This window comes from Orcinus orca, chromosome 6 (genome assembly GCF_937001465.1).
Source record: "Orcinus orca chromosome 6, mOrcOrc1.1, whole genome shotgun sequence".
NCBI lineage: Eukaryota > Metazoa > Chordata > Mammalia > Artiodactyla > Delphinidae > Orcinus > Orcinus orca.
Window position 1 is genome coordinate 34450899 of NC_064564.1, and position 15386 is coordinate 34466284.

Sequence of the window (15386 nt, forward strand, 5' to 3'; positions counted from 1 at the left end):
CTCGGGGCTTCCGTGGGAATGCGAGCAGGAAAGGGCTTTGAGAACTGCGGACAGGAAGGTGGTGTTCCTCTGCAGCGCTCTGGGCACCCCACACTTCCCGAAGTGCTGGGGATGCTGAAATGAGCTTCCCTGCTCCCCCAGCACCCCCCACCCGGGGGTTCGGGCAAGTGACTAAATGTCAGCAAATAACTTGTGTAGGGTGGGGGAGCACTAGATGGGGAAGGCGAGGTGGCGAGCGGAGACCCCCCGCCCGGCGGCCCCCCGCAGACAGGGCCGCGGGGGGCGGGGAGGGGCGGCCGTGGCTCGCAGGAGCTCGCTCGGCGGGGCGCCTCCCAGGAAGGAGGGGAGGGGAGCGCCTGTTTACCCAGGAGGGCTGTGCTGATAGCACGTTCCTCGAGTTTACTTTGCTTTCCTTGAGTTTATTGTAAAGGGGTAAAGTTTTCGGATCTGTCACGTGACCCTGACAGGTCCTGCCTATGGCGCGGCAGACCACCCACGCCGAGGGCCATGGAACTGCTTAATAGAAACAGGCTTGTAATTGTGAGTCCGCGCTGCACTCCGCCGAAAGCCTCCGGCGGCCCAGCGCGCCGGGGTTTTTACACTTTCCGTTCCTTTTGTAAAGACGGAGGAGGAGGAGAAGACGAAGACGAAGAAAAAGACGACGACAGGGAAGACAAAGAGATCCGCGGCGACAAGGCTAGGGGGAGACCAGGGAAGACGGGGAGAAGACGGAGGAGCGGAGGACCAGGAAAGGGGGGCACGGGGGAAAAAAGGAATTGATGTGAAATCCAAGCGCAGCGTCCGCGCCATCGGCACCCGCGCTCCGGGCAGGGCTTGACGGCCGGCTATGGTGAGTGCAGCCGTCTTGGCCGCCGCCGCCACCTCGCCCTCGCGCGGCGTGCGCCCCGGGGACGCGGGATTGCGGGGCCGAGGCGCCCCGCGCGGCGGCCGGAGGGCCGGGCGGGCCGGGCGGGCGGCGCGCCGGGGCCGCGGGGCTGGGTGGGCTGCGCCGGCGGGGCGCGGGGGCGCTGGCCCGCGTCTCCCAGCTCGCTCGCTCTCTCGCACGCTCCGGGCCCCCGCCCCCCGAGGCCGGCCCAGCGGGGCGGGGAGGGGGCTGGCTGCGGGGCCCGGCCGGGGAACGGCTCCGAGGGGAATTCTCACGGAGGGGGTCGCCTGGGATCCCATTTTCACGCTTGAAAGGGTCGCCACCTTGGCTTCCGCTCATCAGCCTGGTGGTGGCTACTGACTGCCAGCGGAGGCAGAGCTGGGGATGGAGGGCTGGTGCGGAGAGTGACAGCGCCGGGGGGAGGGTGCGGGCCGAGAGCGCGCGCGCACCCGGCCGAGTTCTCTCGTCTCCCGGGAGCTCGGGGAGGTCTGCCCGAGGGGCTGGGCACATGCTCTCACACCCACACCCGGTGCTCTCGGCACCCGGGCCGGGACGCTGAATGAGTGGGACGCCTAGGGCTAGGAGAGAAGCACCTTATCAAAACCCGGAGCGCAAACATCCTCCTCCTGGCCGCAGTTGGTGGGAAGAAGAGCCAAAGGGGCTTTCCTGAGTTCAGGAAGGGGCCACGGGTAGGAGCGCTATGTGTTGACCCTTGCACCCACGGAATCGGGCATTCTGGTGCCTGCCAACCATTAAAGAGGTGGGCGGCTAGCCCAATGCTGAGAGGGCTGAGTGTGGCCTGAGGGGAGCCCTGAGGTGGGCCAGACTGATCCAAACCGATTTAGACCCGGTGCCAACACTGGGACCACAGGACTTCCAGAGACTGTACCTTGGGGGGTGACATATAGTATGTCTCTAGGTATTTAAGTTCATGTTAAAAATTACCCCTACTTGGTGGGTGAGCAATGAGTTTTCAGATCTCAATTTCCATCACTTAAGAAGAACCATATGGATTGATGTCTATGGAAGACACCTAGAGACCTCTATTTTCCTAGACATGGGAGAGAAGACCATCTTCCTCCCTTTCTGTTCTTCCTTCCTCCCTAGGGAGGAAAAATATAAAAGAACCAGAGGTAAATCATAAAGACCCACCGTGGGTGGCTCTAAGTATTTAATAATTAGATAACTGAGGTCTTGAACTACTACAATAATCCTTTTTCAGCATTCTGTGTGTTCGATTTTTTTTTTTTTTTTTGGCTCTAGTAGTTCAACATGCAATTAAATTGCCTCCACAAAGAAAGACAATGCTTTTTGGTATTACCTTTTGTCACTGTCACCTATTATTTCTGGGTGGTACCTCAGGATGAATTATTGCCTCAGGTGCATTGTGAACCCATGTTGTAAAATAAGGGCTTTCAATTGTGAGTTTGTGTGTGTTCCAGTTGTCACCCAGCTTCCTTCCACAAGGCTATAAAACACCTTTGAGTCCAAGATCTTTTTATATTAAAATGTTGAATTGAGGTAGACACCAATGGGCCCATTCTGAATTTGGGGTATTAGCTTCATTTCAAACTCACTGAGAAGTGTATCTAATTCCTGCTTATAATCTTGTCATAATGTAACAAGCTATCGGAATAGGAGTTAGCACCATTTGGAATTATTTGGTGAAAAAAAAAAAGGCTGTTTTTTTTACAAATTATCTTCAACTTTCTACAGATAGAAAAACTAATGAGGCAAATCAATAGGTACTGAATGGATTAAAATATCTGTCTTCCCTATTTTATCCTCCTCTCTCTCACACACATACACACACACACACACACACACACACACACACACACACACCTTTTATTTTCTCCCGCCTCTGCCACAGTGTATAAAGCCCTATTGAGACGTGTAGGCGTGATGTGTAAACCGGATTAGCAGTATGAAAGAAAGACACACAATAAGCTGGAATTGTTTTACTTCCCTTTCATTTCTCATGCCTATATCTCTAATAAATTTGTTGCTCCAGCAGTGGGTCAAAGGGATCATGTTGCTCAGCTTCTTTTTCATGTAAGACCCGATGGCAGAGATCACGGAAGTGAATGGCGTGCCTTCTGCCAAATGCAGAGCTTGATGTGGATATATTAGATGGGGAGACAGAGACGAGGAGAGAGACGCAGGGAAAAATGTTCAAAGTCTAGGTCTTTCCAGAAATACATCCCTATTGCTTAAAGTCATGTGGCTAAGAAGATATACAGACAAGGGAGGAAATCAATAGAAGGGTCAATGCTGTTCTCTTTCAAGTTCATTGTAGACTGAACGTTTTCTCTGCAGTTGGTGACATTCCCAGCAAAAGAATACCAATAGCTTTGGCACTGCATAAAGTCTAATTCCCCTTTTCAAACTAGTATGTGAACCTGGAGTAATAAATGGGGAGATTTCTGGGACCTTCTCAGGACATCTTCCCTCTACCACCCCCTCCCCCCACCAAGCTCACTGTAAGCTCAAAAAATGCCAGTGCTCCCGGGTTTGTGCTGTAGACCCCTCATTTACTCTTTTGTAGAATTGGGAGCAGCTTCCCATTAAAGGAGATCAGGGGTAATTAGCAGCATTATTTTGACAAGTTGGCTAGAGCTGTTCCCTTTCCTCCAGTTCTGGGGAGGGGGGATAGGGGAGGAAACAGAAGATGGAAGGGAGAAGGGGAGGGGAGTCATGCTTAAGGGGGTTACATTCTGTGACTGCTGAATCGTTTTTTTCCCTCCCCCTTTTAGACTCATTTTCTACCATCACCTTTAAGCAAATACAAAAGCTGCCAATGAGAAAATAATAAGGCATTCTTAGGGAGCCAAGAAATGGCTTGAATTGAGTCAACTCTTATCCAAGGTACCTGCTTTGAACTGCTCAGGCTCTGGGCCATCACTCATATCCTGTACCCTGGGCTCTCCATCCATAAATAGAATATTACATCAAATCCCCAATTCCTCTCCCCATCATAGCCTCTCAACAGGAATACTTGTGGCACTTAATGTAATGTTTGCAGTTCTTTGCATTTGTGGAAAAGAGTATTAAACTCCGTAGACAAAATTATAACATGGCCCAAGGGTCAAATTACTACATATATTTACTCCTTCATTCATTTGTACTCTGCAAATATTAGCTAAATTACATTACATTTTAAAGACCCAATTAGTTGGATCTGGGAAACCAGTGAAAAGTCAAGTCCTATCGTGGTTTTTCATTACTCCACCAAGTGCAGCTCCCACAATTGCTTATCACTGGAATGTCCAAACACAAAGGGCAGATGTTTTATTTCAGTGTCATCATTTGGATAATCAGATGTCATTTCTGAGATGTGTGTGGCGTGGCCACGGCTGTTTGACTATTGGAGCAGAGAAGAGAGAAGATATGAGGGAATCATATTTTAAGAGTTTAAGGAATGTGTTTTGAAACTACACATTCCAATGAAGTCTTGGGTCATGATGGGGAGACCAAAATGACAATTAATGCGTTGAGATGGACTTTACTTGGAAAGGGACAATGGGATACTCAAGAAAGAGGGCCAGCAACTCCTGCTGGTTGAAAAGGCATCCAGCTTCTCACTTGTTGGGTAACTCTCACGGGGGAGCCATGCTGCAGAAAGACCATTAAAGGGACTTTTCCCAGCAGACACCTTCACAGCCCTGGCCCCTCCTGTCAGCCTCATCTCAGGTCTGGAGAATACTAGTTGAAGTTAACAAACCCGGTGTGGCGCAGCGGTCCCCCGCACAGGGCATGCATATTAAAGCCGACAATGCTTACAAATGTAAATAAGGGCAGATTGATTAGGAACAACATTATCACTGGGAATGTCGAACTCACATGCATCAGCAATGAGGCAAATTGGGGGCAGGCTCAGCCCTGACCACCCAAGTCGAGCAGGCTTTTACACTGGCTCCTCTTCCCTTTCTTAAAACGTTACAGAAACAAGGCCAATTAGATCCTCAAAGTAATTCATCTCTGTGTATGAAAAAAGCAGACCACAGGGGAAGCGGCGGGTGGGGGTGGGGAGATTAAGATAGCGCTTGTTAGAGCCCAGGCTGGGGATTGCGTCCTGGAACCGATGGGTAGAATTTACAGGCCGAGAGCATTGTCTGAAATGCTGAAAAGTTAACCTATCAAACAGCGGGTGAGGGAGCTCAGGGAGCTGAAAACCCCTGAGATCAATGTTCAAAACGTTTAGGAATTAAGTCAAACCCAGGGAAATGAGCCCGAGTGGAAGAGGCTTTGCCATTGAAATGGTGCACATGTAGCAGCGCCAAAACAAGAGGATATGCAGCTGCGTGCGGAGAGTAATAGGGAACCATTATGTGTAAATAGCCTATAATTTCATTTTAGAATTCCATAATCTAAGTAGCTATGCTAAAATTGCTATAAATAAAAGATTGGGTGGAAAAACTAATATTTTGGTCTAAAACGTTGTAAAGAATTTTGTACAGACACAGCACCCTGCCTATAGCTACATGGTTACCTTTGCTATACAGCACGCCTCAAATATAAAAAGACTGACGTGTCTTTTTAGGGATTCCACCCCCAATCTTTAAAAATTAATTTCCAGCGGCAAAGCACAAAATGGTTTGACTTGAAACGTCTGTAGAACCTTTCAGTGAGAAAAACCAGAATAAAAAATCACGTTTCCTGATTTATACTATTTACCAAACATAATGAAGACCAGGATATTGCTCAAAGATTAAGCTTGCTCTGTGTCGAGCCCAATATTCCTGCGATATTATTTATTAACCTACTGTCATTTTAAATGCACGCTGCTTGTCTTCCCTTCTGCATTTTCGCAGCCCTTCCCAGAGCCGCGCACAAAATCACGTGCTCCTTCGTAGTTTGAGTTTTGAATTTCCGCGCTGGCCGGGTACTCCGGTCCTCCTCCTGATCTCGTGAACACCCCCAGACACTTCTATTCTCTTTGTCTCTTTATTCTGCAGGACACCCTACCCTGCCCAGGGTACTGCACACGTTTTGCCGGTTTGGGATTCAGAGGGCAGGGCCTCCCAGTGAAACCAGGAAGGAGAAAAAGCTGTAGGGAAGGTGGCGAGGCTGGTAGGGAGGAGAGAGATGGGGGAGAAAAGGGGTGAAAGAGGAAGGAGAAAGGAAAGGGGAGACTGAAAGAAGGAGGCAGGGGTAAGCCGCCGAAGAGAAAGTAAGGCGGCGGGGAGGGCTGGCCGGCAGACCCCCTGCGGGAGCCGCGTGGGTCGCCCGGGTGGCCGGCGCGCCCGGCTGCAGTCCCTTTCGGTAGAGGGCAGCTAAATGGTAAGGGACCCGAGCGCTCAGCGATTGGCCGGCCGCGGGGAGGCCGCGCAGGCATTGGGTAACGTAAGGGGGCCGACCGCCTTCAGGAATGTACTACGGCGCGTCCGGCACGTCCGTCCGCGCCGGCGGGGAGTGCGCCTCGCCTGGGCTCCCAGGAGCCAGCGCTGGAGACTTGGAGCCCGCCTGGCGCTAGCCGAGCGCAACGACTTCCCTACCTGCTTGACCAGGGCTGCGCGGGCGTGGGGAGTCCGGAGCTCCGGCGCGCGCGCAAGCGGGCGCACTCGGACACGCGCGCGCGTTAATAGGCCTCCGTGCCCTAGAGCGCGCGCCGGCCGGGCCCTGGGTCACGTGGTCGCACGGGCTCCGCCTTCTCCCCCGCTCCTCCCCCTTTCCCTCCATCTGGGTTTCTTTCTTTCCTTTCCTTTCTTTTTTTTCAATGAACACACACCGTGTGCATCTTAAAGCCACACTGCCCCATTTCACGGCTTCAGTCAGCTACTTGCTGCCGAGAGTCCCTCTGCAGTTCAACCCAATTTTTAAAAAAGAAGAAAAGGAAAAAAATACTAAAACGAGACAGAATCGAGGGTTTGTGGATCTGGTCCCCATCTCAGGGAGGAACTTAACTTGCAAAAGAAAATTACTCTCAAAAAAATTTTTTTTTACGTAAAAGTCGGAGCTGTGTATACAGTTTAATTTGTCTCTGGCCCCAGGATCCACCTCAGAGTCGCGTGTTTTCTTCTCCAGGGGAAGCGAATCCCCGGCATGTCTCGGTGACACTGGCTGCAGTGTCCGGACAAGTCCTAGCAATCAGCGCACAATTTGTTTCAAATGAATCCAGCATCAAAGCCTTTATTCTCCTTTATGTCACGCTACTATTAAATATAACACGATGCGTACCAGTTTGGGGAGGGAACGTTTAAAACAGACTTTAAATAAATAGGGACTTGTGGTTAATTAAAAGGGGGGGGTCCAAATGAATCCAAAATAAAACTTTTCTCTTTCTAGAGAAAACATTTCTGTTTCTCCGGGTTGTTAAAAGGATTCTGTTGTTTCTCCTTTACCTATGTCGCATTAAAGATTCAAATAAAAACTCCTCTGCCTCCACGAGACTACTTCGGTGTCTGGATTCCACGTTTATAAAACACTGACTCCTTCAAACCAGGGCTGTGCTCCCGAGGGGTTTTGAGAGGGAAAGGGGCGGGGCGGGGGGGAGCGAACTTTAAGAAAGGTGGCTTTTCCCAATGTCCCTACTTTCCTCTTTAACTTTCCATTTTGTTTATCTTAATGCGAGTCGTTGTTCCCTGCAAGAGCCTAAGTCTTCTCTTTGGTTATAAAAGAAAAGAGAGAAGGGAAAAAAAAAAATCTGGCACACACTGGCGCACTATCCACCACCCTGTCATTATTGGTGCAGGCCTGGGAATTCAAGCCGGACCTCCCAGTATTTGCTGCAGCTTGAGGCCAAGGTGCCTCTGAAAGGGTTTTCTTTGAGGAATTTCTGAAATTGTTTAAGCGCTTAAAAAAATTACATTTTCCCCCGTGTCTATCGCGAGGCAAATGCTCGTGGGTGTCTGTGTGTGTGCGCGCGCAAAAAGCATCTTACAAAAAGAAGACACTGTTGAAAAGAAAAGGAATAAGAAAGAAAGGGAGGGGGAGCATTCCTTAATGGAAGTATTGCATGCGAGAAGGTTGGCGCTCTCGGAGGCTCCCCCCGAAGCCGGGGATGCACACACTGGGGTTGCCTACCTGGGTGGTCTCTCTACTTTGGTGAGCTGTTGCTAAGCAGCTAATAATAGTCATGTTTGCTGAGTAATTTCTGCCCTCCGCGAGCCAATCATGTTGCAGAAACCCAAGCCATCTGACAGCCCCGGGGGCGGGAGCTCCAGCCTTTTTCTCTTTCGCTCTCTCTCTCCCCCTCCACCCCCTCCCCTCCTCCTCCTCTTTCTCCAAATGGAGAGAGTTCTTTTTTTTCTTCTTCCATCTCATCTATTGAATCAAGGAGCTGCTGCGGCCGCTGCCCGCTGCACACACACAGAGCGGAGTCCCCAGGTCCCGGGAGCGAGAGAGGCGCGCTGCACTGGGGCAGAATGGTCCAGCGGGACAGCGAGGAGCACAAGAAAGCAGAGTCCGGGACCAAGCAGCTACCGAGAACCCAGCAGCCAGAGCCCAAGCAGCCCGAGCAGTCCGAGCAGCAGCTTCAGGAGCCGCCACCGCCAGCAGCAGCTGCCGCAGGAGCAGCGGCGGCGGCGGCGGCTGCCCCGGCCCGGCAGCGCTGAGACCCACCGGGCGCCCACGGACCCCGCGGCGGCGGCTCTGCGCTTACCTTCCGCGGCCGCTCGGGCGACCCGTGAGACGCCGAGAGAGTCAGCGAGGCCGGCGGGAGCGGCGGGGATTTGCTGGCGCTTTCTGCAGTGAAGGGGTCGCGGCGCGGGGCGGGGGACGGGTAGGGGGAGTTGGGGACAGCGAGGAGCGCCGCGCGAGCGCCCGAAGGACAGGCTGGCTCCACGCGCCGGCTCTCGCTCTCCGGAGAACTGGATGTGGGCAGCGGCAGCCGCAGAGACCTCGGGACCCCCGCGCAATGTGGCAATGGAAGGCGCAGGGTCTGACTCCCCGGCAGCGGCCGCGGCCGCAGCGGCAGCAGCGCCCGCAGTGTGAGCAGCAGCAGCGGCGGCGGCAGCAGCAGCAGCAGCAGCAGCAGCAGCAGGTCTGTCAACCGGAGCCCCAGCCCGAACAGCCGGCGGCCAGCAGCGTCCTCGCAAGCCGAGCGCCCAGGCGAGCCAGGAGCCCGCAGCGGCGGCAGGAGCGCGCCGGGCCGCCCGGGAAGCCTCGGTTCCCGCGGCGGCGGCGGCGGCGGCGGCGGCAACATGGCCTCGGCTGGTAACGCTGCCGAGCCCCAGGACCGCGGCGGCGGCGGCAGCTGCAGCGGGACCCCGGGCCGGCCGGCCGGTGGCGGGAGGCGCAGAAGGACCGGGGGGCTGCGCCGCAACGCCGCGCCGGACTGGGACTATCTGCACCGGCCCAGCTACTGCGACGCCGCCTTCGCTCTGGAGCAGATTTCCAAGGTGCATTTCAGACTCTCTCCTCTCCTCCCACTCTCTCTTCCCTCCTCTTCCTCTTTGGGATCGTCCCCGCCACACACACACACACACACACAAACACACACACACACACACACACATACACACACCCCTTTCCAGGAAAAAAAACCAGACAAGTGGGGATTGAAAAATTCAAACCCTCCCTCCGGTCCTGGGAGGAAAGGGCTGTCTGAAGTCCGCAGGGGGTGGGGGGTGGAGGGTGTGTGTGTGTGTGTGTGTGTGTGTGTGTGTGTGTGCACGCGCCCTCCCCGGCGTGCCTTTTCCGGAGCACTGGAAAGAGGTCCACAGTGGACCACCTCCAGGGCCGCCGCAGCGCGGCACTGCCCTGTGCACCCTGCTCCTGAGCCCCCTACTCCCGCGCCCCTGCCCCTATTTGCAGCCTAAACCCCTGTAATACTGCCACATTTCTTAACCTCTCGGAGGGGGAGGCGGAGTGGAGCGAGGCGGGGGGGGGAGGGAGCCGAAATAAAGGTGGTTTCCTTTTTTGGCAGCCGGTTTTGCTTTTGTTGAGCATGAAATCTCTGCTCCCTTAAAAATAATCCTCGCAAGAGGGTATCTCCCCTCTTCTTTTCCAGTTTTTGAGCCACTTCTTCTCAGAGCCTGTGGGGAAAGGGAAAGTTGTAAACAAATTGCCACCTTAAATCCGCGGTGCGGGTCTGCCGAGCGGCCGGGTTCATTGTGTTTACGAGGTTCGCTGAAATGTGTGGAATCCGGGGAAGGCGAGCACCCAGACAGGGGCCGGCCGGGGCCGCGGCCAGCGCCGGGGAAACGCCACCGCCGGGAGCAGCCAGCGCCCAGCCAGGACCCCCGCCTGCGTCGGCCCAGGCTCTTCCCCTGTGCATTCTGCTGCTTTTCACGTTTAACCAGAAGGGAAGGGAGAGGAGGGAAAGATCCATGTGGCTGCCCTCTTCCGATCACAAATATTGTCGTAAGTTGCAGATGGCTGCCCCACTTCCTAATTCAGCTCACACGGCGTCTCCCAACGCTATGGAAATACGTCGCGAGTGAGCTCCGGCGCCCACGCTCACCACGTGTATCCCAATTTACTACCACGTCGGGCGGGGGATCAGGATGCGGGAGCCCGCCAAACATTGTTCCCAAAGTGCTCTCGTCCCCCAGCCTCTGTCCTCGCCGGAGCACCCCGAGAAGGGTGAAGGCTGGGGCAGGACTTGCAGGGAAGGGCGCCGTGGTTTGCTGGTTCTTAAACATTGGGCTCCATCGCGGGGTTTACGCAGACCCTCCCTTCCCAGGTTGGTGTGAATATTGCCTGTGTTGAATGGTGTCTCTCCTCTTTGCCTCGGCTTCCCCTTGTTCTTGCAGCCCCTCCTCCCAGACCTCCAAGTCACACTCGGGGATGCTACGAAGGCCGCGCGTGGGGGCGCCCCTGCTGTGACCAAGGTGCAGCTGCCACGCTGCAGCCTGACTTTGATTTAAGACCAGGCCCCCCCACGCCGCTCGTGTTTCCTTGGGCCGACCTAGGGTCCAGCCCAAAGGGCACCCCTCACGGCTGTCGCGGGATGCCGGGCGGGTGCGCGGAAGCTGGCGTGGGCGCGCGGGCCGCGACTCCCCGGCGCTCACTCCTCCTTTCTGCTTCATCCTCAGGGGAAAGCTACTGGCCGGAAAGCGCCGCTGTGGCTGAGAGCGAAGTTTCAGAGACTCCTATTTAAACTGGGTTGTTACATTCAAAAAAACTGCGGCAAGTTCTTGGTTGTAGGCCTCCTCATATTTGGGGCCTTCGCTGTGGGATTAAAGGCAGCTAATCTCGAGACCAACGTGGAGGAGCTGTGGGTGGAAGGTAAGAGATCCAGCGCCCGCCGCAGCGCCCTCTCGTCCCCCACCCCGGGCCCCCTGCCCTTCCTTCCAATTGATGAAGATATTTGCCAGCATACACCTAGATCCTTTCTGTGAAGAGCGAAAACCCCCTGCCCGCAACAGGGGGAATTGTTTATTGTTTGGGCGCCTGGCCGGGAGCCAGGCCCGCCCGACAAAGGCCGCGCTGTAATCTACTCGGGGCGCTGCGCTTTGCGAGGTGTTGTGGGAGAGAGTGGCGAGGGCGGGCCGGCGGGGGCGCGGGGGCCCCTCCGCGGGACAGACCACTCCGCAAGGCCGGGGGGCCCCCAGGTCCCGCCGCCACCGCCGCTCGCTTCCGCCGCGCGCCGAGACGCGGCCAGAGGAAGGCCTCTCGACTCCGGGCTGTACTCCTCGGTTTCCTTCCCTCCCCCACCCCCACCCACCGCGTCCAAAGAGAAAGGAGGGCGGGGGGGGGGCAGAGAGAGGCCACCCCTCCGGCTGGAGGGAGTGTGCGCGCCCCCGGCGGCCGCGACCGCCGTGCGGAGGGCGGGGGGCGGGCACAGCGCGGGCCTGCGGAGGCGGCGGCGTGTGTGGTCCTGTTTTTGGACAGCTTTCAACTCTTGGGGAAAAAAACATTTGTCTCAAGGTACAAAAAAAGGGGTGGGGGTGGGGGGAAAAGAGTTGGAAAAAAAGCAGTAAAGCACAGACTAGAACGCTTGTTTGCAAAGTAGATTAATGTTTCCTCGCGGGTGGGGGCTTTTAAAATGGAATTATGCTGGGGGAAGGCTGCGTTTTAGAGGCTGAAAGAATAAATGTGTTTTAAGAAAGCGGGTTTGGAGGGAGGGGCCGCAGGAGCTCTCCTAGGGGTTATGCCAGTCTTTTATCCACATTCCTCAATTTGGGGGTTCTTGAACCCTTTTTTTAAGTGGTTGTAAATTTAAAATAGATCACACCTCCCACCCCTGACACCCCAGACGGAAACATTTTACATTTTTTTTTTTTCTGGTGACTCTCTTGATTCAGGGGTTTTGTTTTAGGAGCGGTTGTTTTTATTTTCTGTTCGTTGTTTTTTTATTGTTTTTGGAAAGTAACAGAGTTGCTGTTTGGAAACATTTTAACCCCTAAACACTGCTTAGGGAATCTCTTACGATGACCTGGGAGGGAAGGATTGCCGTAATTATGTAGATATTTCACACCAGAATATCTGAGGCATTCCTAGTGAAAGCTATCTAAGACAGAATTTGGAAGCCGAAGAGTTGCATGCATAATTGCATAATTGATCCCTCTCAATGCTGCTGGAGAACTAACCTTGGAGAATATTTTGTTAATCTTGCCTTGTTTGTGAAGATTCAGCTTTCAGTGTTTTGCAAGAATATGGTGGTGTCTTCCGTTGAGTAGTGACAAAATAATAGTTCAAATAATTAAGACCAGAAAACATTCTTGCCTTAAGAAGCTTGGTGATTAATACAAGTGTTCTTTGGATTGAATCCATGGGATAATTTACCTCAACTCAGCACCTCATTGTCATTGATAGATAACGAAGGGTTTTAATAAGCACCTGTGATGTCCTAGCTGCAAGTTTACTGAGCATCTATAATGGCCCTAGCACTGTCCAGGCACTGTAAGTGACACTAAAGATGTGAGGCACTCCAAGCGCACAAATTCATGCACTTCAAACTACTAGAGTTGAATGTCAGACTTGCACTAAATTTGAGCTCACAATTGCAGTAAGCCATGAAAGTTAAATGGAAAAAGGAAGAAGCTTCCATGGAAGTGGTGAGGCAAATTGGAGCGACCTACAGAGTGGAGGAGGGAGGGAGTTGTAGGCAAGAGCTCAGGAAGGGGGTCAAGCAAAGGCCCAAGCTTGAGTGGACAGCCGGCAGTGGGAGATCCCCAGTGTGGCAGGGATAGGGTGCAGTGGCTCCATTGGGCCCTGGGCAGCAGGTTGGGCCCTGGACCGCAGGACTGCAGTTTGGAAACGATGTGATTGACTAGACTGTGGGGAGCTACCACAGGTTCTAAGACAGAGCAGGTGATGAGCAAAGGGGGCTCCCAGCTCTCTCCAAATGTTCACTTTCTGCTACTTGGGCCAACAGATTTGTTGGGTGTCATGATGATGACAAAAGACTGTATCTTGTTGTTTTGAGCAAGACTTTTCAGTAGATTGTTAATAAGTTTAAAGAGAACGAATGTAAAAAAAAAGAGAGCTAATGTAACTTATTTATGTAACATTTTATAAATATTTCTAGAATTAACTATGTTTTTGCATTACACAACTCACGTCAAGTCCCGGGAGGAGAAACCTGCTTATTAGCTTTCTCACTTGGGCTCTAGCTTAGTGACTGAGTGTTGGGGAGTGACACACCTGAGATAAGACTCATTTTGCCTACTTTGGGCCTCTGAGCTATTTTCCTTCCCGTTCTGTTTTGCCAGTTTCAGTGTGGCACACTGGTTCTTTGGCCAAGTATTATTTACTCAATACTATCACTTGTTGAGCAGCTACCCTTACCATTTATTATATATTATGACATGCCTTACCACTCAGTAAAGTAGCTATCTATTATTATTTTTATTTTTATAACGTGATAACCTATGTAGCATTTTTAACTTGTAAGTGAATTATTGTCCCATTTTACAAGTGAGAAGCTATGGATCCTCTATGTCTCCATGTCCACTTTGCCTACTAGTGACTTAAGTAAACCTGGTCTCCTGTTGCCCTGACCTTGATTTCTCATTCATTCATTCATTCATTGCATGCTAGGTTCTTCCCCTGTAGAAGAAGCGACAGTTTCATAAATGCAAGTGAACCCAACCAGGGAGGCCACCATACCATTTTATAATTTTAATTTAAATTCAGAGTAGAGGTAACAATGAGGAAGTCTTGTTCCTGACATAGTGAGCTTAGTGTTCTTGTTAACAGCAAGTAGTGGAAGCATTTACTTTTCAGAGTAAGAATGCTCTGCTATCCTAGACTTTAGTAGAGTAGAATGAGAAGCAATGTGGAATTTAGGTTCATTGTGTACTTTAATGTCAGATAAATTCTTCATCGCTATCAGCAAAGAAGTCTGTTAGATGGTCTTTTCTTAATAGAGACTGCAGATGTTCTGGACATAAACACGTGTGGTTGCTACACTAAATAAACCAAATGCATAGAGGTTGGATATTTCCTTAGTTAAAAAGCAACAGAAGAAAGGAAAGCATGAGATTTTAAGGGGAGAGAATGCTGAGGGACAGTTTGGAAAATGTTATTTCTCCTGTGGGTAAAAACTTGACATACATATACACAAACACAAAGGCAACTGTGTATATCTATACCCAGATACATTCAGAGGACTTCCACCCACCGGACACACAGACGAGTGGCAGGATGGCAGGGGCACCTTCCAGGACAGCCCTGAGGGAGGGTGACTGAGTCAGGACCAGGGCTGGAGAGGTGAGGGTGGTGGGGCATTCCAGGCCAAAGGAACAGCCTGGGCAAAGGCACAGAGGACAGGGTGTGGCCTCTGGGAGAACTCCCAGTGCTTGCCTTTGGTTGGGGCATCAGGTTTGATGTGGAAAGCCTTGAGGCTTGGAAGGTCCAGATGCATAGCAGGAAGGTCTCTGATGTGTGCAGGGTGTTTGGCTGAGGGGGCTGCCAGCTCTTCCTTTTAGCCATTCTTTGCCTGCCTCAAGATTTACACTGGTGTATTTGGCCTCCAGCGCCCTCCCTGGTACCAGAGTGCTTCTCATCCTTTAGGGCATAGAAGGGAAATGCCTTCTTTTTAACCTTGCCCATTTCTCTGTTGGCTTTTCATTTCTGCTTAGCACTTTTATGCTTCTGTCTCACTGAATATCTACCCCCCACTCCAGCCCTCTCTCAGGCACAAGTTTGTTGTCATGATTCTCCAGTGACAGAATGTTCATTTATCTTTTTGAGCTTTTTGGTTTTATTCTCAAAGCTCGCCCAGCCCCCAGCCTCCTTTACTGCAAAAACTAACAGCCTTGAAATGAATCCATATTGCCTTGTGTTTGGTTATTAACATCTCTGGAGGCCAGTATCAAGAGAGGACACAAATTGTGACTGATTGTTTTTTTAAGGGAAATGGTAAGTTTTGTTAAAAAATGCTTGCTTGATGTTTCTAAGTGCTCTCGAGTTTGTAGCTAGAGTTTGTAGTTGCTAACATAAGCCTTCAGTGTTCTTGGCTCTAAGTCAGGCAGTTAGAGGAGATAATTGAGCTTCACCATCCTTTTCAGTTTAGAGCAAGGTTTCTCACTATTGACATTTTGGGCTGGATAATCCTCTGTTGTGGGAGCTGTCCTGTGCATTGTAGGATGTTTAGTAGCATCCCTGG

At 52.1% G+C, this 15386-nt stretch overlaps 1 protein-coding gene across 7 annotated transcripts in view; it reads left to right on the forward strand.

Moving 5' to 3' along the window:
• The first annotated feature begins 356 nt into the window (after positions 1-356).
• Positions 357-15386, forward strand: part of PTCH1 (patched 1) — a 67029-nt gene continuing 51999 nt past the window's right edge. For 3 of the 7 annotated variants that reach the window (XR_004478750.2, XM_033411368.2, XM_033411371.2), the window contains exons 1-2: positions 8893-9228; positions 10867-11059. Coding sequence is in view for 4 of the 7 variants with exons in the window: in XM_033411368.2 (XP_033267259.1) it covers positions 9031-9228; positions 10867-11059 (391 nt within the window). In the remaining 3 variants the exon portion in view is untranslated. Of the gene's footprint in view, positions 851-8877; positions 9229-9784; positions 10193-10234; positions 10515-10866; positions 11060-15386 lie in introns of those variants that run through there. The other 4 variants (XM_049711472.1, XM_004283034.3, XM_004283036.3 and 1 more) reach the window with 4 other exon arrangements.